Source organism: Chlorocebus sabaeus, chromosome 9, assembly GCF_047675955.1.
Source record: "Chlorocebus sabaeus isolate Y175 chromosome 9, mChlSab1.0.hap1, whole genome shotgun sequence".
Classification (NCBI taxonomy): domain Eukaryota; kingdom Metazoa; phylum Chordata; class Mammalia; order Primates; family Cercopithecidae; genus Chlorocebus; species Chlorocebus sabaeus.
Window position 1 is genome coordinate 81,244,622 of NC_132912.1, and position 21,648 is coordinate 81,266,269.

General features: G+C 40.2%; 1 protein-coding gene across 11 annotated transcripts in view; it reads left to right on the plus strand.

Moving 5' to 3' along the window:
- Nucleotides 1-21,648, plus strand: part of FAM13C (family with sequence similarity 13 member C) — a 141,502-nt gene that overhangs the window by 22,601 nt on the left and 97,253 nt on the right. For 3 of the 11 annotated variants that reach the window (XM_007963383.3, XM_007963391.3, XM_073019137.1), the window contains exons 1-3: nt 2,826-2,991; nt 9,423-9,479; nt 13,237-13,441. In XM_007963383.3, coding sequence (XP_007961574.3) covers nt 2,930-2,991; nt 9,423-9,479; nt 13,237-13,441 — 324 coding nt within the window. In that variant the 5' untranslated portion in view covers nt 2,826-2,929. The other 8 variants (XM_007963390.3, XM_073019138.1, XM_073019131.1 and 5 more) reach the window with 6 other exon arrangements.

Below are 21,648 nucleotides of genomic sequence, written 5' to 3' on the forward strand. Positions count from 1 at the left end.
TATTTTGGTCTTCAATGAATTTGAGGAACACTGGTTAAAAACAGATGGAAAACTTTTGTTTGCTGCCTAATGTGCATTGTGAATTTATAATATGCATCTTTTCCAAAACTTATTTTTGACCATGTAACTTTTACAACATTTTCCTGGATTTCCTGGAGACTAGAATTTCACTGCCACTTGGGAAATATGGCCTAGAACTTACTTCTTCATAAACTCAATATTAATTTTTCTGCTCCGCTTTTCAAACCCTCCTGGAATTGCTCTTTAGTAAAGCTGAGGGTCTCCAAAATAATCATGTGTTGTATGATATTTATCAGTATTGTCCTATTCCAAGTTGAACAGTACAAAACATCATAAAAGTCAGTTAAAAATCCACTTATAAAGACAATTTCTAAACCTGATTTAAGATGAAAACAAACGCCATAAGAACTAGTTGAGAAGTAAAAATTAAAATGGTTGATTTTCTTATATACTGCCAAATAATTTTTTTCAGGGATGTTTTGGTTTTTATCCATAATCAACTGTATCAACCAGTTGTTTTCATTGTAGGTGAGTACTGCCTAAAACCTAATTTTGGTCCTTACTATTCACAAGTTGCTGAGAATTCTTATTTCTTTTCCTTGGACATTATTGAATACTTGCATTTATTGGGTATATTTGTTATTTCCTTTTATTTTCAAAGGGCCCACTTCATTTCATAGAATGAAAAAAATAGTATTTGGCAGTATATAAGAAAATCAACCATTTAATTAAGGTTGTTCTTAATTAAATGTTCAAGTCTTATTTCAAATTAAAAGCATTGAACATTTCCATTATGAGTGGATCACTGGGAATATTTACAGGAAAAAAGTGTGATCTTTCTCTACACTGGAACACTTGGAATAAGCACCATAGTCAATGAGTACAAGGGATTTGTGGAAATTAACAACCATGTAATCTATGAAACCAAGAAGGCTGAATATAGACTTACCTTCATCAGTCTGAATAAACAAAGAACAGATCTCACTTTGAAATGGCTAAATAATGAATACAGTGAAGCAGCCACGTCTCTTACTCCTGAACCTAGCTCAAATGAAATAGTAGGTTGCTTCGGAACATATATGTACTGTATAGTTATACATACAAAGGATTAATATTTCTTATTTTAGTTCATAGAATTCAGTCTAAAACCATATTAGGTTTTTATTCAGTTGATTTAAAAAACATTTGGAGAGAGGAAAGCAAAGTTGCAAGGAACCTTAATGAAACCTGTTTTTCTTTGAAAACTCAATTTTTATTTTTCAAGGTATAAATTTAAAAAGTTAAAATACAACTCTCATACAAACATAGGCAGGCAGCAGAGATCTATTCACTTGTTAATGGGGAAAACTGTAAGATGAAGAAGCTGGTTCCAACAGCATTTTGAGGATCTGTGTATTTACAGGTATTTAGAAAGAAAGTTTGGTTAGATGCAAAATGATTGGTTAGATGCAAAATTGATCATTTTCCTATAGTGCAATAAAATCATAAACGCTGCAGTTATCTTTTTCTCTGGACAGGCTGAATAAAATGTGCAAGTTACCACGTAACTTCACTGTGGCTGGAATCTAATCAATAGTGAAGAGCAAAGCCAAACACAACTGGAGAATTAACTAGCCCCTGGGTGGACCTGTTAACCGATGTCTCGGTTTGACATTGAAAGGTCATGCTCTTCCCCATTATTTCCAAGTTTTGGTACATTTTCTAATTACCCAATTAGAAAAATTGTGAGTTTTTTTTTTATTGTTAACTCTTTAACTTTTATAGGTTTGGACTGAAAACCACTATCACAGTTGCTTCTGGGAGTAGAAAAATTAAAAGGGGGGATAGGAATCTTAGTTCAAAATTCAAAAATATAATTCAAATTCAAATAAGAATCTTTAATAGATGCTACATCCCATATCCAGGTCAATATGGCAGGAGAAATGAACAATACAAAGAGGGCAGGACAAATATTCCCAAGGGAATGAAGCCAGTGGGGGGACTGACAGTCCTTCCTTTCCCTAACAGGGTTGCCTTTATGCAAAGGGATAGCGTTTGTGGATTCCGTCTCTCAATCCTTTGTAAAGGTGCTAGCTAGGAAGCCGAGCTCAAGCGGGCTGCTCTGGGCGTAGCAAGCCCCACCCCTTGCACGGTGTCCTAATCACCAGCTAACCCCTGGAATAAATTCTCCACTCGCCCTGCGTGGGTTCATTCACAGCTCTGTAGTCCGGGGCTGGGCACTTCCTCTCTGGGACTGAAATAAGAGCGCTCTAGACAGATCAGGTGTGATGCAGCCAGCCCTGCTTCAGAGCCTATTCTTTTTCCTAGGCAACAAAAAACAACACACACACAAAATAAAACACCAAACAGCCGCAATGTCCCCCACCCCCTTCTTGTTCTCTCCTGACTGTTTCTGAACGATGGATCTCTGCGAGCCTCCATCTCTGGGGGTGGGGTGGGAGTGTGGGGGGTTGGGGTGAGCTCTGTAAAATTGGTAGGAGACGTGTGGAAGAAAGCAAGTCTCCCGGGTATTTCAGCACTTCGGCAGAAACACTGAGGCATTCTCATTGCCAGCCTCGGGGGTGGCTGGCACAAACAGCCCAAGATTAAACGCGGCGCGTGGGCTGGCGAGGTCGGGGTCGTGAGGTAACTCTCCAGGTGCTCCTCGCTGGATCCCGGGGTCCCAGCCCCGCCACCGCGCCCCGCCCAGCTCTGTCCCCGCAGCCTTGCGGGCTGCCGGGCTTTGTGGTTCGCCCGTGCCGCTGGGCCCCTGCTGGGGGTGTCGTTACGAGCATGTGCAGACAGCAGCCCAAGGTAGAGCGAGCGTGCCGGGCGAGCCCGGAGACTTGCCTTGCAATGCCATGTTTGTGTGTGTGCTCTAACTCCCGGAGAGCAATCAGGGAGACGGCTCCCCGGCCAGACTTGGCTGATGTTTTCTTGTTTCTGTTTCAGCCTTCAGGATAATTCCTTCAGCAGCACCGCTGTAACAGAGTAAGTGATTCTCACCATTAAAATCAGACTTGCATGCCTTTCTCTGGAAGCAACTATCGTGAAGGTATCCTCCACCGTTCCCAGCCGCTATTCGTTTTAGATGCATTGTCTCCCGGAATCTGGGACTGTGAAGACCGCGAGACGTGCTGACTGATGGGGCCCAGACATCTTTACAGGTTGAAACCAGCATTTTAGCAGCTGCGGGAGAGAAATTAAAACCAGTTGATTGCTTGCAGGAGCTCAGTGCTCCAAGATATGTGTTCTTGGAGCTCAGATTTTTAAAAATCCATTTGACGTGTTAGGAAGCTTTGTTGTATTTTGCCAACATTGGTGTCAGTTTTCATGGAGTGCACACTATATACATTTACAGCAATAGGAGATAGATGTGAAATGAGTTGAATTCCAGCATGTGGTAAACAGGCTAAACTTATCTTGGCCCTCTCTTGTCTACAGATTTTTAAGGCATATCAGAGTAAACTTTTTGTGCATGCCCTTTGTCATTTTTGTCTTCTGACTTCAGAGATGTGGCTATAGGACAAATGAGTCACCTGGTCCTATGGTTAAAGCTATTGATTAGGGCAACTAACACCCTTTAAACCTGGAATGAAGGAGTGTGAATGAAGGAGTGTGCCAGCAAGCACAGTGTTTTTTTTCAAAGATATTTATATGTTATAGTTTTAATTTTTGCCATCCTTAATATGTTTTCCTAATATTATACTATATTTGTTAAAAATTAACAGGTAGTGTATTTTGCTAATACTGTATGTAATTTATATATACATATATATATGAATATGTACTTCATCTAACATTCTTTCTCTAGGCTAATTCATGATGTTTACTTCTGGGACCTTTGTGGAAGCCACTCTAAAGAGCTTTTCAGGAAAAAGGCATGTGTAAAGTTGTATCTTCAACTACATTTAAAAAATGCTATGAGTTTGATATAGAAAGCCTAACTAACTGGGGAACTGTTTACTACAATTACCTAAAAAGCAAATAAATGTAGAAATAGGTATCTTTTGGCTTCCAAGTCCTGCCACTATCACAATGACTTGGTGAGGGAGGGGTAAGGTTTACAGTGCTTCCTAGGCCCTCTTGTTTTCCACATTCTTTTGTTTCTCTCTTTCACTGTGCTGCTCCTTTAGTGTCCAGTTTTGAGCACTTAAGTGGAGTCACTTAAAAAAAAAACAACAGGGTTGACTTTAGAAGAAGCAATGTAAAATACGCATTTGGACCCACATTCTGTTTATAAGATTGCTTGGTAACCTGTGCTGCAATGTTGCTCTTCTAAAGGCCTGAGAGAAGGGGAGAGAGGTGTGCCAAAGTATGCATCTGCAGGCCAAAGATGAGGCCTGGACTTCCTGCTCCAGGTGCACAGGTACTGCTCTCCTCCCTTTGCTGTGCTTAAAGCCCTAAGTGCTTTCTGGCCCCGATTCTCAGGAGCCCGGTGTGGCCAAATCCTCGGTCAGCCACAGGCACGGCAGGTTCATAATGGAGACACTTAGCTCCAGATTTCACATGGACTTTTTTCTTTTCTGTAGAGGTTTTGTGGTTAAATGCTGGGGAGAGCCTGGTGCCTTGTCTTTGGACACTCCCCAAGGAGTTCTGATTGCATAAGATCATGTTTTTACTTTCAGAGGAGTGACAGTGATTTATTTAAAAAGGCACTGAGAGATAATTGGTATGCCATCTGGCTAATATAAAAATCTAAGGAGCCTATTGAAAACATACCAAAAGCTTCATAGGTATAACACATCATTGACTAGGATTGTTTAAAACTAGTCATTGTCCACAATAACATTTTCCCCTCCCCTCAGTAATATGACCCATATTCCGTGCTTCTCTGGGCATGACCCCATAGCCCTCAGGACCAAGGTGCTATATCCTGAGACATAGACATAGCAGGTGCCCAGGAAATGTTTGGGTGTGGTCTTGGCCTATACAGAGGAGGGACTTTTCTCCCCTCTGTGTTTTGGATACAAGAAAAGCTCCTCTGCCTCCTGTCCCCACCCCATTCCTACATCCTTCTACTCACACCCACTTATTTTCTTCGATGCCTGAAATTTCACCTAGAGATGATTTCTTTGGTAGTGACCTTTATTAAAATGGAAATTCAAAAGTTTGTGCCCTTGGGAAGTGGATTCAAATTGTCATGAATACTTTAATATGAATTATTTTACATAACCTATTTTCTAATCTGTTATGGTTGTGGTTATGCTTGGCCAGCTGGGAGTCTTAGAAGAGTCAAGGGGAAAGGGAAATTGGGAGGGACTCAAGGACAGATTTTATTTTCTTCTTGGTTTTTCCCAGGCCTGGCACTATCTATGCAGCTCTGGACAAGTTCAATTCCTTTTTCCACCCCAATGTTTTTGTCACAATGGCCTTGGCCTTTTCTTTCCCATCTGTGGCACCTTTTCATCTAATATTTTCCCATGGTCGATTGTGACGTTGCCCTGGCTAACTTGCTATTTTAAATGAAGCCTGCAATAATTCTGATTAGTTATCATTCAAACCAGCGGTTCTCAAAGCTAAATGATCATCAATATCAACTGGGGAAGAGGACTGGAGCTTGTGAAAATTGCAGTCTCCAAGGCTTTATCTCAAAGTGGGAACCCAGAACGGGTGATTGCATTGGTGTCAGGACAGTGCTGGTTTGGGGTATGGAAACCTTTAGGTCAGTGTTGTTTAGAAACATAGCAGTTCTATAGGTAGGCAGTGTCTTTTAAAAATTCACATTCCTGGGCTCTGCCCTCAGAGACTTGATGTAGTGGGACTGGAGACTTCTGTTTTGACCAGGTACTTCAGGTAGTGCTAATGCAAGTGGTTCAGGGGCCACATTTTGAGAAACCCCATAGGAGGCTGTACCTCTGCAACTTTGCCTTCAGGGAACATGTTACTACAGGGCAAGTGTAAATATCTTTATAGCACAACTACATTTTATCTAACTCTCAGTCTGAGTCCTCTCTTCTGTTTTAGGCAGCAAGGAGAACTTCTTGTGGGCACTTCTTTCACCAACATTATTCTAAGAAATGGCATGCCCTGTCTCTTGTGAGCCTCTGGCATATAGACTGAAGAGATTATTTGGTTCTTGCTTTTTGGGCTTAATGTGGTGGAGAAGAAACAATCCAGGCTTCACCGATTTAGGCCTTGGGATCTTGACTTACAACTTAGCCCAGGTGCAAAGGTAATTTCTACCTCGGAACATTCTCAGGCTGAATTGAGATTATATGAAAGAGCAGGTGAGCTGTGAAATACCACACAACTTTTTCTTGTTTGTGGTTGATTGAGGGGGCAAAAGTTCAAATAGGAAAAACAGTAGCAACCCTGAGCATTTCACAAATAAATAAGGGGTTTTAGGGAAAGGACCCAAATGATTTGTTAATTGAATAGAAGTTGATGGTCTTTACCAAGGTACATGAAAACTCAAATGAACTAAAAGAGGTTGTAAACATGTGCCATGTAAGCCAGGAGGTAGCTCTATTTCAGTTGCTTTATCTGTGAGCTTGGAATTGTGTTCTTTGAGTGGCAACTGGAGTTGTTTAGTAGACATGAATGTTGGATCAACTAATCAGCTCCAGCTTCATACTTCAGAATCTTCTCCAACTTTGTATGTTCTGGTGCCAAGTTTCCATTTTTAACTGATTGTACTTTGAGGAGAAAGATTAATAAATCAAATGAGGGAGAAAAAAGTAAGTTCTTGCCAAATCCCCAAACAATAGGTATTGTTGAGCTCCAGAATTGAAGCTCCAAAGCGCTCTGCTTAAGCCCTAGATCTTTGAAAGCAACAATTCTAGATTTTTGTTCTTCATTGATTTTTCTACTTTGCTATTGAAAAACATTTTTATCCACATTTCAAAGCCCAGGTGCTCTATTAGCTGAATGCTGCTAATGAAGGAGAACAAAGCAATACTTGGGGATTTGTTTTCCATGAGATGGACAGAGTGGACTATTGGCAAGAAAGTAAGGAAGGTTGGTTTATTCTATTAAAAGTAGCTTTTTTTTTTTTCCCAGACAGAGTCTCGCTCTGTTGCCTAGGCTAGAGTGCAGTGATGTGATCCCAGCTCACTACAGCCTCCACCTCCCAATTTCAAGTGATTCTTGTGCCTCAGCCTCCTGAGTAGCTGAGACTACAGATGTGTGCCACTACGCCCAGCTAACTTTTGTATTTTTAGTAGAGATGGGGTTTCACCATGTTGGCCAGGCGGGTCTTGAACTTCCAACTCAGGCCCGCCTTGGCCTCCCAGAGTTCTGGGATTACAGATGTGAGACACTGCACCAAGGCAACCCATTTTTTTAATTGCCAGAGCTAACAAAATATTTCAGTAGGTAGAAAGGGTTAGAGTCTGTGGGTGGCCTTTGTTTAACTCACTACGAAACTATAAATTAAAGATTTTAAGGGACGAGGACTGGATTCCTTTTGTGGGTTAATTATACGCCATTGCCAGTAAAGAATATTTTCAAATGTTAAAGTATTTCACATAGTATAAACACTATATTATGGTTATATTTATGTATGCAAGTATTTATTTGCTTTATTTTTGTCTACTTATTACATTGTGAATTTCTTAGGGCAGGGTTCAGATCTTTTTCAAATTTTGTGTCCTTTAGAAGCAGTGCTACACAAATTGTGAGTCTCCAAATTGTTTAAAGCATGTCTGAGACAAGAAAATAAAACAGAAATAGGGAGTACGTATCTTATAACTTTAATAGGAATTTGGCATTGCTGTGACATTTTTACCAAAGTGTCTGTCCACAGTGGTGTGGAAATAAAAAACAAACCGGTCTGTCCTAAACTCTGAGAGTTTGCGAAGCACAGTTCCAATGTCTAATGCAATGCCTGGATTCAGTAAATAAATGCTGGTTAAATTATTTCAGAGACCAGACCTCTTAGGGAACAAAGTTAATATTTCAATTCAAGTATTTTTGAGTGTCTCTGGGGTACTCTGGCACTGTGGCAATATATCTAGGAAAAGAAATTACAGTTATTTCTACTCATGGAATTAATAACTAACCAAAAAGATCTCAGTGGTGCAGAGGATTACAAAGTGATGTGTGGTGAGATATAGTTGTTTACTAAAACCTCGGAATGAAGAGTAAATGTTTATGAATTAAGGTTAAAGTAGGAACTTGGCACATGTATTAGTCAGGGTTCTCTAAAGAGACAGAATTAATAGAATACATGTGTGTTTGAAGGGGAGTTTAGTAGGAAAATTGACTCACATGATCACAAGGTGAAATCCTACAATAGTCCGTTTGCAAACTGAGGATGGAGGAAGCTAGTTTGAGTCCCAAAACCTCAAAAGTAGGGAAGCCAACAGTGCAGCCTTCAGTCTGTGGCAGAAGGCCCGAGAGCCCCTGGCAAATCACTGGTTTAAGTCCAAGAGTCCAAAAGCTGAAGAACTTAGAGTCTCATGTTCAAGGGCTGGAAGCATCCAGCACAAGAGGAAGATGAAGGCCAAAAGGCTAGCAAGTCTGTTCTTTCCACCTTCTTCTGTCTGCATTATTCTAGCTGTACTGGCAGCTGATTAGATGGTGCCCACCCAGATTGAGGGTGGGTCTGCCTCTCCAGGTCCACTGACTCAAATGTTAATCTCCTTTGCCAGCACCCTCACAGACACACCCAGGAATGATACTTTGCATCCTTCGATCAAATTAACACTCAATATTAACCATCATAGCACATGATTGAGAACATGGCACATGGGTGAGCTTGGCTGGGAAGGTACAGAGCTAGGGAAACCTGACTTGGGCAGTGAAGGATGAGTAGGAGTTGAAGACGGAAAAGGTATTCCAGGCTTGAATGGGGCTGGGTGGGAATGGTTGGGAACAGGAACAAAGGCTTCATCCTACACTAGAGTGAGAGGATGGTCCCACTCCAGGTTCCCCTAGTCAGGATGGAGCACTGGAGATTTTTCAATATGGAAGAGCCAAGAATTGTTCATAAAGTTAATCCAGAAGTTTTATGAAAAGGAACCCCTTCCTTTTCACAAGATCAAGAAAATCTGAGACCAATAGAGTAAACTAAATGGAGGCTGGTTTAGTTTGGGACTGCCTGAAGCAGAAAAAATGCAAAGAGGCATATAGTGGAATCTCTTTTGAGCCAACAACAGGCTCCCAGTCTTGGTGCCCAATGTCCCCTCAAGTGCTGTGAACACTTAGGTCATTGCTAAGATCTTGTTAGTTTAGGTAACACAGGACAGTGGAGGCAAAAAGGAGAGTCACCTCTGGCTCTGAGCTTTTAAGATCACATGATATGACAACATTGGTTTCATAAACTGGAGACATAGTAATCAGAACTTATTTGGGAGAGAATGATGAGGAGTGTTTCATCTTTTAGTTTTCCATGGTAATCTTGAGACAATTCTAGATTATTGCTGCTACTGCTATAGCAGACAGTTGGATCTGATGTGATTTTTCTTCCCTCTCTCCAGGTGTGACGAAGATCCAGTCTCTCTACATGAAGACCAGACTGATTGCTCCAGTCTCAGGTAAAAGCCACCATTGCTTGGTTCATATTTGTAAGAGACAGAAACCATCTAGTTATGGTGGCTTTCCTTTGAATTCTAGTATCTTCTTTGAATTCCAATTATTTGTTCTCATGTCTCATCTCCTCTACTAGATTTTTACCTCTTGACAAATTTTTGTCTTTTCCACTTTTGGATACCACCCTCTTAGCAATCAGGACAGTACCTTACATGTGGGAACACTTGATAAATACCTATTGAACTGAGTATTGATTAGCCTATCTCAATATTCTTATCACACACCCTAAAGGAAGAGGCTCATGTTATTGAGTGTCTGTAGTATTGTCTTTGTCATCAAGGGCTTATAGTATCGTGGCAAAACCTTCACTGCTAATCATTTCTTCTACATTTACTTTGTTCCAATAATTTCATCTACATTTTACTGTATGATCTAAACTGAAAAGAAGTTGATATTTCTGTTCTCATCCTGTAGATGGAGAAACTGACACTTAGGAATGATAACTCATCCAAAATAACATAGCACTATGAGGCAGAATTTAGACCCAGTTCTCTCTCACTTTAAAGTCCACTTACTGGATAACAAATATTTATTGAAGACCAATTTTGTGTGCCAGGAGCCAGTTAAGATTTGGGATGAAGAAAGACAAACCAATGTTGCTCCTAAGAATTCAGTTTGCTAGAGGAGATAGGCAAAAATATAGATGTAGATGCTACAGTGCATTAAGTACTACTATACTAGAGGTAAATAGTGGATTTACTTAGAAGAATGAAACAACCCAGAGAGCTTTCTTGGATTGATCCCTGAAGAAAATTATACAAGGCATATGAATTATTATTATTATTATTATCATTATTATTTTTGGTGAGGTCCAAGGCTAAGAAAAAGAGGATGCCACCAAGCAAAGGGAGCAGCTTACTGGAAAGCCAATAGAGGGTAGAGAGAATTGTTTGAGTTGCAGAAACAGCAAGTGGTTCGGGATAGTAGGAACCCTGGGAACCTGGTGGAGTGAGGAAGTAAGAGGTAAGATAAGACGTGAAACTCTAGCAGTAAACAAAGAACAGATTTCCTAGGGTTTGCGTTCCTTGCTAAGGAGTTCAGAATTATCTTGGAGGCATTGGAGAAACCAAAAAGAACTCTCTCTCTCTCTCTCTCTCTCTCTTTTTTTCCTTTGCAAATAACCACATGGCTAAGGCCCTGCCTGAGAGTAACAATAGCTTTCATTTATTGGGTTGCAGCCTTGGTTCAGCTTTCTATGGTAGGCATTTCACAGAGACTGTATTATCTCTGTTAAGCAGATATTACATCTATTTTATGAACGAGGATCATAGAGGTAAAGTGATGTTGCCCAGGCCACACAACTAATAAGTGGGAGGATCTTTCAGACCCTGATGTTTTTCAGGACACCATGCTTATTCTCAGTCATGATTTATTCCAATAAGTAGTGGCATAAATTACATAACCTGTGCTTTTCTGTTTTGGAGATCCTGAGGAACCAGTAATATGTGAGAAAATATGTTTCTAAATATGACTTTTGTAACCAGGTTTTTTTTTGTTTTTTTTTTGTTTTTTTTTTTTTTTTTGAGAGGGAGTCTCGCGCTTTCGCCCAGGCTGGAGTGCAGTGGCTGGATCGCAGCTCACTGCAAGCTCCGTCTCCCGGGTTTGTGCCATTCTCCTGCCTCAGCCTCCCTATAGCTGGGACTACAGGCGCCCGCCACCTCACCCGGCTATTTTTTTGTATTTTTTAGTAGAGACGGGGTTTCACTGTATTAGCCAGGATGGTCTCGATCTCCTGACCTCGTGATCCGCCCGTCTCGGCCTCCCAAAGTGCTGGGATTACAGGCTTGAGCCACCGCGCCCGGCCTGTAACCAGGTTTTACATTTGTGTAGTGCAAGAAAGATGCTTTTGGCCCCCTCTCCCCTTTCCTGGCTTTCCAAGTCAAGGAAGTAAACAAAATTACATTTCTAAATTTTGGGTGACTTGAAAACATGATATAAAAGCAAAGTTCAGATATTATTTTGGAAATGAGTCTATCAAAAAAGTCATTTTAGATTTGGAAAGCTATTTTTTTTTTTTTTTTATTCTTGAGTGTTCTATAATCCTACTCGAATGAGAGCATTTAGGTAACTGTAAAGGCAGTTCTTTCTTTTGTTTCTCATGTAGGATCATGGAGTGGATGGGTTTCTAGTGAGAAAAATGTATTTCAAATGAACTAGCGTAGTTTCCAATTCATGGTTTGATATTAATTTCTAAATCTATTAGTGACTTAGAATTTTTTTAATTGTAAATGATCTCACAGCAAGAATATTAACCAGTGTCATTGGCATTGATTTGTTTTTGAGTTACTAACATTGAATAATTATTTTAATTGTTGGGTTCTCCTTTACCAGATAGCACTACGTTTGTCCTGGATTCAAGTTTAACTATTTCACACAGTTTTATTTTTATACCTTATCCAACTGCACCCTGGTCATGTTCCAGACCACCTATCTTGATATTTGCTTTGCTCTTTTCCCAAAGACTACATCCTCAGGGAGGATGAGTTCCAGCTCAGTGAACTTAATCTGCCTTTTATTTGTAAAATTGTGTCTTGAATGGTGGGCATTCCTTCTTTGCCGGTCTTGCCTCTGCCGGTCTTGCCTCTTGGCTTTATGTGTCTTTGAGCAGCTAGGAATTGCTTTCCAGGTGACTTTGCAAATGCTGTTTTATGGGTGCTTTTGGTAAGGGAGCATGAGGGAAAAACAACACCTGGAGGAAGTGGCCACTCCTCATGCATTTCATGTTCTAGTGACAGTGATTGTGGTAGATTAAGGTTAATGATATTGATTACATAGAGAAGGTCCCTTCTGGTTATGTCTGTGGTATTCGCTTGATACTTAGCAGAATGAAAAATAAAATGCATCTAGATTTAAGTGGGAAGAATGGCTTCAAATAAGAATGTTATCATGTCAGTATTTTTGAGAAAATTGAAACTGGAGGGGGTAGGGATATTGTACAGAATTTGATTGTTGAACGAACAGAAGTACCATCCCAGCCCTGAATATATGGAGATAACACCACCCTCTTCCATCTTCTTCAGAACCAGAACCTGGACATTGGGATGTTTGACTTTGCATTCAGGGCATTGTTCAGAGGACCTGGTTGGGTAAAATTTGGCCCATGCTTTTTATTTTACCCAGGCAACAGGTAGCCTATCAAAAGAGATCCTGTTAAATTTCTAAGTACCTCTGAAAGTTGTAGGGGGATGATTATAAACTGACATTGCCAATGAAGAGGAAGCGTGGTGCCTTGAACCAAGAACATAGGTGTGAGTCTGGAGACCCACATGAGGCCTCTGGGTCTGTGTGGATTAGTCCTTCCATTAGGCATGTGATTTAATCTCTTAGAGTCTTCATCTATAAAGTAGATGACGATATCTCACCTGAATATGTCACATTATTGTTGTGAGAGGAAAATATGATATATGTGAAAGTGTCTTAAACCGAAAATTAAAAAAAAAATAATGATATGTGTATAGTTACAACTACACAAAGTATGTATCCCTTGACAAAGATCAGAAGGGAAGGTGAAGTGATATAGAGTGACATTCACATTTCTTTTAAGTTCTTGTTCATGCAAAATTGTCTAAGTGTAGGCTAAAAATTTTGCGAGGTATCTATCCTATAAATACAGCAGCAATGAATATCTCCAGCCCTCTTTCCTGCAGCAGTTTATTCATCTTTTTTTAAGGTGCTTTCTAAATTGGGTCTTTCCTGTTTTAGAGATGAAGACAATAAAGAGAACTACCCCGATGCAGGGGCTCTGGTAGAGGAGCACGCGCCACCCTCTTGGGAGCTGCAGCAGCAGAATGTAGAGCAGACTGTGCTGGTGGACAGCGTATTGCGACCCAGCATGGGCAACTTCAAGTCCAGGAAGCCCAAGTCCATCTTCAAAGCCGAGAGCGGGAGGAGCCACGGAGAAAGTCAGGTAGCAGCTCTCTCTCCTCAGGCTTTTGCCTCCTCAGGCCTTTGCCAAGACGGGTGATTCTTAGGCTAGGGCACACGGTTCTGGCAGAGGATTTGAGCGCACTGTTTTGCAGGAGGGGATTGGCATGACTTGTCATTGCGTGCTCTGCCAGCCTGAGACACGTGGAAGCTCTTGCGGGTTAAAAGTTGGGTGCTCTGAGCCGGTTAATAATTTGGTGCCCCTTAAAACATGTTCTTAAATATTGGACTTTGATTTATTTTTTAATTTTTATTTATTTATTTTTATTTTTGGAGACAGAGTTTCGTTCTATCCCCAGACTGGAGTGCAGTGGCGTCATCTCGGCTCACTGCAACCTCCACCTCCTGAGTTCAAACGATTCTCCTGCCTCAGCCTCCCTAGTATCTGGGGTTACAGGCGCCTGCCACCATGCCCAGCTAATTTTTTTGTATTTTTAGTAGAGACAGAGTTTCGCCATGTTGGCCAGGCTGGTCTCGAACTCCTGACCTCAGGTGATCCACCTGCCTCGGCCTCCCAAAGTGCTGGGAACAGGCGTGAGCCACCACGCCTGGCAATTGGACTTTGATTTAAAGGAACAGCTGCATTCTTTTGTGGGGAAGATGGAGGAGGATCACTCTGTTTTCATTCATACAGGATGTTTTTCATTCCTCAGACGTGGGGAGTCCGCTCAGCAAAATCAAAAGTCTCAGTTTCATCCAGAGCTATTCTTTTAGGCTGAAGTTTAGCAGGCTGGAATAAACATACAAGTATGTATGTGTGTGTAGTATCTGGTTTTCTGCGATCAAAGGGAACATCTTTCCAATACATTTTGATAATTAATGGATATTTTATTAATTAAAACTTTTTTGTTAAGAATGCAGCAAAGACTATTAAAAATCCCTCATTTAATTTATTATGGTTTTTTTTTTTCTTCTTTTTTTTTGAGTCAGGGTCTTACTCTGTCAACCAGGCTGGAGTGCAGTGGCACAATCTCAGGTCACTACAACCTCCACCGTTGGGTTCAAGCGATCCTCCCACCTCAGCCTCCTCTATTAGCTGGGACTACAGGTGTGCGCCACCATGCCCCGCTAATTTTTGTATTTTCTTTGTAGAGATGGGGTTTCACCATGTTGATCAGGCAAGTGCTGACCTCAAGTGATCCACCTGCCTCAGCCTCCCAAAGTGCTGGGGTTATGAAAGTGAGCCACCATGCCTGGCCTTTCTGATGCTTTTAAAAGAGATTAAATTGATATAATCTACTTTAACTGTTACAAAGTGGTGAATATTTCCAACATTGAGATTTTACTTGTAATGCATGTAACATATTTCTGGGGACATGGAAGTTCCATAAGTGTTAACTTTGCTTTTTTGTTAACATTGCTTTTTTGTTAACATTTAAATGTTAACTTTAAAAATAATGTGCAATAGGTTAATTTTGTAATAACTTTTAAGGCCAGTCCTATTTAGCAAATATGCATCGGGAGATCTTCCTGTTATAACAACTTTGGTTGGGCAGGTTTTTTAACCTTGCAATTTTGTAATTTGCCTTGTGATTTTTATCTTCCTTCTTCCTTGGCATTGCAACCTCTTATTTAGTCAGTTAATTTAGTAGTGAGATGAAAATGCCCTCTGCATTAATGAAGATATGTTGTGATGATCTTAAACAGTGTAGTCTTGTTGCAGCGATATGAGTGTGAAATACCATTTGACTTAACGATAAACTTGAGATTATTACTGAATGCGCTCCAGCACCTAACTAATTAGGAGAGTCATGCTGGGGAGGGCACAGGTTCCCCAAAGGTTACCCCCAGGTCTGACTGATCCCAGGGATGTTCTGACCTTGAATCTCCTACCAGGGGTCACTTATGACATAGTAAGGTTCAGGGTGATGAGCCATCTCTCCTCAGACTGCCCTCTTTCTTGTCATCCTGTAGTCTGGCCTCAAAGAAATTACACAGTTGTCACTTGTAATAAGGTGCTAATGGGGCATGTAATTCCCAACCTGTTGCTCATACACAGGTAGATTTCAGGGGAGAAATGTGCTTGCATAGTCTTTGCTCATAATACAGCATTGGAATCCTGGACTGCAGGTAAAATTCCCACTGGAATTTAAGTGGCCTGTTCTATCTGATACAACGAGCTTCATTCTCAGATGCCTTCCATTCCAAGCAAGACATTTGTTGAATAATGGAATTTTCCAATTATATCAGGGTTAAAAGAAGACAGATTATTATTGAATGCATACAAATTATCCTATTGCCGTGAGAATGTAAGGACACTTGGTATGAGTTTCTGAACTCTGGGGATCAGTGAGACTGGGATACAATTTTTAAATGCTTTATTTCAGTTTGTATTAGCAGCATCTACTCACTTGTTGTGAATTGCAGATAGTTAAGTATAGAGAGGACTTCTTATATATTCAAAAATAGAATAATACAACAATAATATACTAAATAAATAACTAAAATAAAATTTTCCTTAGTAGTCCATTCAATCTTCTTCTTCTTATTATTATTTGATACAAAGTCTCCCTCTGTCACTCAGACTGGAATGCAGTGGTGTGATCATGGCTCACTGCAACCTCCGCTTCCCAGGCTCAAGGGATCGTCCTGCTTCAACCTCCCAAGTAATGGGGACTACAGGCACGTGCCACCATGCCCGACTAACTTTTTTGTATCTTTAGTAGAGATGGGGTTTCACCATGTTGGCCAGGCTGGTCTCAGGTGATCTGCCCTCTTCAGCCTCCCAAAGTGCTGGGATTATAGGCATGAGCCACTACACCCAGCCTCAGGCAGTCTTGTGTAATTAATTCTTGTTCCTCTTGATCTTGGGCTAGTGGTATCATGAAGCTGTCTGCTTCTCCACTAAATTTCTACAAATCCCAACTCAGCCCACTGGTGTCATCAGATGCCTGTATCCAAGAGTCTGTCACTTGAAGTGTCAATTGTTTAAAGTGTCTGGTCCTTTACTATGAGGCTTTCGAGATTTATCTTTGCCAAATACACAAACTGTAGCCTAAAGCTGAATAAAACCTCAGGAAACCACTGGAGGAAAACGAAACCATCTATAGATGACAGAAATAGGAATCGCTGTGGTTAGTTTACTACCAATAATTTTAAAATGTGAAAGGTCTGATGAGAGTTTATAATAAGCATAGCACATAATGTGACATGCAAAAGAAGACAGTAAAATCATTTCACCAAAATTAGAATGTCTTGAAGGATAATGAGTAAGCCAATTTTCAAAGAAGTCAGGGGATGTTATTTCTGATTTTATAAAAATGAATGAATATAGTTTTTACAGAGAAAAAAAATCTCAATATATAATACTCTTAAAATATTCAGCCAGACATGGTGGCTCACGCCTGTAATCCCAGTACTTTGGAAGATGAGGCAGGTGGATCAGAAAGTCAGGAGTTTGAGACCAGCCTGGCCAACATAGTGAAGCCCCATCTCTATTAAAAATACAAAAATCAGCCAGGCATAGTGCTGCATGCCTGTAGTCCCAGCTACTTGGGAGGCTGAGTCAGCAGAATCGCTTGAACCCAGGAGGCAGAGGTTGCAGTGAACTGAGATCACGCCACTGCACTCCAGCCTGGGCAACAGAGCAAGACTCCATCTCAAAGGAAAAAAAAAAAAGATTCATGAAGTCTGGAGTAGGTCATTAAACTCAATAGGCAAGTCTCATATGCATACCTGAGTGAAAACCAGTGGCCTAGATGTTGCTAGATTCAAATGAAAGAAATAAGACTATGGATAAGTCGACATTCTAAATAATAACTACAGTTATCACTGATCAGTGTCATTCTCTAATATCAGGCAAAGCTCCACCAGGGCTTGGACAAATATGAGAAAATTTGATAGAACTATTTCATGAGAGTTTTGATCGCAGGGGAGAAAATTTGATAGAACTATTTCATGAGAGTTTTGATCGCAGGGGAGAAAATTTGATAGAACTATTTCATGAGAGTTTTGATCGCAGGGTAAATGTCACATTTATTAGGTTTGCCATGCAGTATGGTTGAGAGAGTGGTTCTGTTTGTAAAGGTGGATTTATTTGGGACAACTTGGGCTTATGTTGCAGCTACAAGTCTTACCTGATGCTTGTTGCCATCATCAAAACACTGAGTTCTAACGAGTGTGCTATGGGATCATCATTCCCCAAAATCCCTTATAAAGGTCATATGGATACAACCTTTATAAATTTAAAAACAACCCTCTTTGAAACTGAAGAGCATCATCATGAATGTTGTGCTACTGCCATTTCGGGGTTCTTTTTTCCACAAAGTTTGGATGTAGGACCTCAGAGTGGCTCTTTAGTCTGACCCTAACCAGGTTAAAAACAAAGGTGGAAATAATCCTACTATAAAGACATATGCACACGTATGTTTATTGCAGCACTATTCACAATAGCAAAGATTTGGAACCAACCGAAATGTCCATCAATAATAGACTGGATAAAGAAAATGTGGCACATATACACCATGGAATACTATGCAGCCATATAAAAGGATGAGTTCATGTCCTTTGCAGGGACACGGATGAAGCCAGAAACCATCATTCTCAGCAAACTACCACAAGAACAGAACACCAAACACTGCATGTTCTCACTCATAAGTGGGAATTGAACAATGAGAACACATGGTCATAGGGAGGGGAACATCACACACTGGGGCCTGTTGGGGGGTGGGGGACAAGGGGAGGGATAACATTAGGAGAAATACCTAATATAGGTGATGGGTTGATGGATGCAGCAAGCCACGAAAGCATGTGTATATCTACGTAACAAAACTGCACATTCTGCATGTGTACCCCAGAACTTAAAGTATAATAGTAAAAAAATTAAAAACAGAAAACAAGCAAAACAAAGGTGTGGGGCAGATAAAAGGAGCCAGATGATAACTGTTGAAAGTTTGGCCTAATGCTCCACTTTTTTTACCTTTATTCTGATCCCCAAAGTCAGAATCAGAAGTTCTACTTCTGGAGGATCAGATTCAAATTTTAGTTTGAGCCACTTTCCTTTAATGTTGGCAATGACCACTTATATGAGAATGAACCATGGGTGGGGAGGAGGAATCTGAGATTTTGTGGGTCTTCATGAATGAATGATTCCAGTTTTCTATCAACTTTGAGTGAAAAAATGAAAAAGGGAGAGATTTAGTTATAGTTACTGATGTAATAGAAAACCAGGAACTGAAAGGCAATGCAAGAATGTCCTCAAATAAGTTACGGTATTTAGAATAAGGAGAATGTTTATTTGAACTGGAATCCGTTTTCCTTTCTGCTTGTTTATCTCTTTCTTCCTTAGACAATAGGCTTTGCAAAAGAATGCTTTAAATAAGGACTATTTAATGATCTGTCTCCTGGGAAGACAGGTTTTAGGGATGCTGTTGCCAGAGTTCATTGAGATAATGAATCCCGAATTTAGAAGATGTTGAGTTGGTTGGTGCTAAGCATAAATTCCTGATCAAAGTGGAATCCAGTGACAGTTTGCCCTTACGTAATATCTAATTAGATAGAAAACACCCTTTCCAAGAAGGAGAACTGATTTAAGGCATAGATTATATGTGGTAATATTTTGTGAAAAATTAACAATGATCCTGTATTGATCATCATGTAAGTCATAAAATTAATCCCTGACAACCAAATTTAGGGAGGATTAGACTTAACAGAACCAACTTCCTATAATGGACCTCATAACTGTCCAGAGGGCACTCATTTTTAGCAATGGTAGATGCAGTCTTGTCATCCCCACTCCATGCCATCTGGCATCATGCTATGCACTGTCCTGCTGCCCTCCCCTCTGGTGGCTATTTTAGCAGAAGACAAAAAGTAGGAGGCTATATAGAGCTTTTCTGCAGTGAGCTGTACACTGTGATCATACTGCTAATCCACTTCCTCAGGGAGACCAGCTGTTTGGTCTGGTGTATATCAGCATCAGGTTTCTTCCACTTCGCCATGTAGATGCATTAAGAGGCTGAAGAGAAATCTAAGACTGATTGTGAAATCTTCATTTTTATCTTTCTACAGACACAAAGCTCCCTAGACACGTTCAGGCAAAATAACCTAACTATAAAGTATTTACTATATTTCTGGTATTGGAGGGCATAGTTCTTATTCTTACTGTATTACACTCTAAATTAAAATAAGGACAATAGTTAATTCTGGGCCATTTCTCTTTTACCTTCTCCCACAAAAGAACTAAGATTACGTTTTAAATTATGGATGTACTTTATATGCATTTTTTCTTGATGTATTACTGATCCAGTGAGCAACTTCAAACAGTAAAAGTAAGAAAACCAGTACAGTTGATTGACTTTGAGAGCACTGGAAAGCTAAAATAAACCTCACATAGAATTCCACTGGCTTTTCAGTGAGAGGAAGACTTAGGTTCTGAATATGCCTTTGAGAGCTTGCTTGCAGTGTGTCTAAAGCACGAATTCACCGAGATCCTAAAAATCTGGTCTTAGTTAGACACTGTTTTGACACATTAGTTCGTGTTGTATTATTTCTCATGCATGATATATATAGCAGCTCCAGTTTATATGTTTTACTTCAGTTTTTGATTAGGTATGGGTTTGCTGGGAGATTTATTACTGGTCAGGAAGAAAAGTGGTCCTCTGTGTTTATCTTCCAAGTTCTCCTTCACTCTTCCAAGATAAAATGGTGAAGATTCAGGGGGACAGGGCTCTGAGAAATGCAGGGTCCTTGAAAGTGAGATTAGCTGAGTCAAATGTTTGGGTTTACTGGTTTCTTGTGGTCTATCAGATTCTGATTCTCCTCTTTGAATTAACAAGCCTGTTGTTAAGGCTTAATTATTAAGCTGATGAAAAATGGTATTTTTTGGGGGGAACATGGGATGTCCGTAAAATCACTTTATCACTTGTTTTTTTAAGAAATATACAAATATATTCAACTTAAATACTGACATGAAGAAATCTTAAAATGAAATGATGTACTTAGTTTGCCTGGGCAATACATTTCAGAAATGGAAAATCCTAGTACTCAGACAGAATTTGCATTCAAAACAATGTAGTTTATTTGAAATGTTTAAGTTAACCAGTGGAGAATTTGATAATTTGGTATTGTAGCACTCAGGGCCACATTACATAACTGATATTCCATCTGTGATGGAAGTTACAGAAGAATCCTCCTTAAAATAATAAACATGACGTTATCGATAGTGTTGGTTGAGCATAGCAATGGAGGATGGCACAGACTGATCTCTGCTTACATGCTGCTTGGAATATTAAACAGAGGTGCAGATGGCTGCCGTACAGGATGACTATTAAAATTGTCCATTTGCCACTTCCTATGCATCTTTCACATACTTAAATAAATTGTAATTTAAAGAATTTATAGTTTTTCCTACATCGTTCCAAAGAGAGTGTCCAACTTTATACAGCCATATAAATTCAGTCCAGTCAAGATCTACTGACACATGGAGAGAAGAGGAGCGTCCATGGGGCACCTTTGTTCTATTGGTACCTGTTGTCCCTCCACTGGGTTCCGTGACCTGCTGCCGCTACTATGGAGAAGTTTCCTTTAATAAATTCCAGAGATAATAGTTGAGTAGCAGTTTAGTGATGTGGTAAGATGCATGGTCTATAGCTGCAGGTGGATCTGAGTTCAAATTCCTTCTGCTACTTTCTTTCTGTGTGACTTTAAGCATCACTTACTAGCTCTTTGTATCACTTTTCCTATCCTTAAACTGGAGATGACAATTGTATCTATCTTAAGAGGTTGTTGAGGATTAAAGTTAATGATTATGTTTATATCATGATAATTATATCAATTTAAACATTCAAATTTTAGGGGATTAGAAGTAGTTTATAGAGGCCAGGCACAGTGGCTCACGCCTATAATCTCAGCACTTTGGGAGGCTGAGGCAGGTGGATCACGAGGTCAGGAAATCGAGACCATCCTGGCTAACAAGGTGAAACCCCGTCTCTACTAAAAACACAAAAAAATTAGCTGGACTTGGTGGCTGGCACCTGTAGTCGCAGCTACTCAGGAGGCTGAGGCAGGAGAATGGTGTGAACCCGGAAGGTGGAGCTTGGAGCTTGCAGTGAGCTGAGATGGTGCGACTGCACTCCAGCCTGGGTGACAGAGCAAGACTCCGTCTCAGAAAAAAAAAAAAAAGAAAAAAAAGAAAAAGAAGTTGTTTATAGAGTGTTTTATAGAATCATTTGGCTGGCACAAACATGAAAA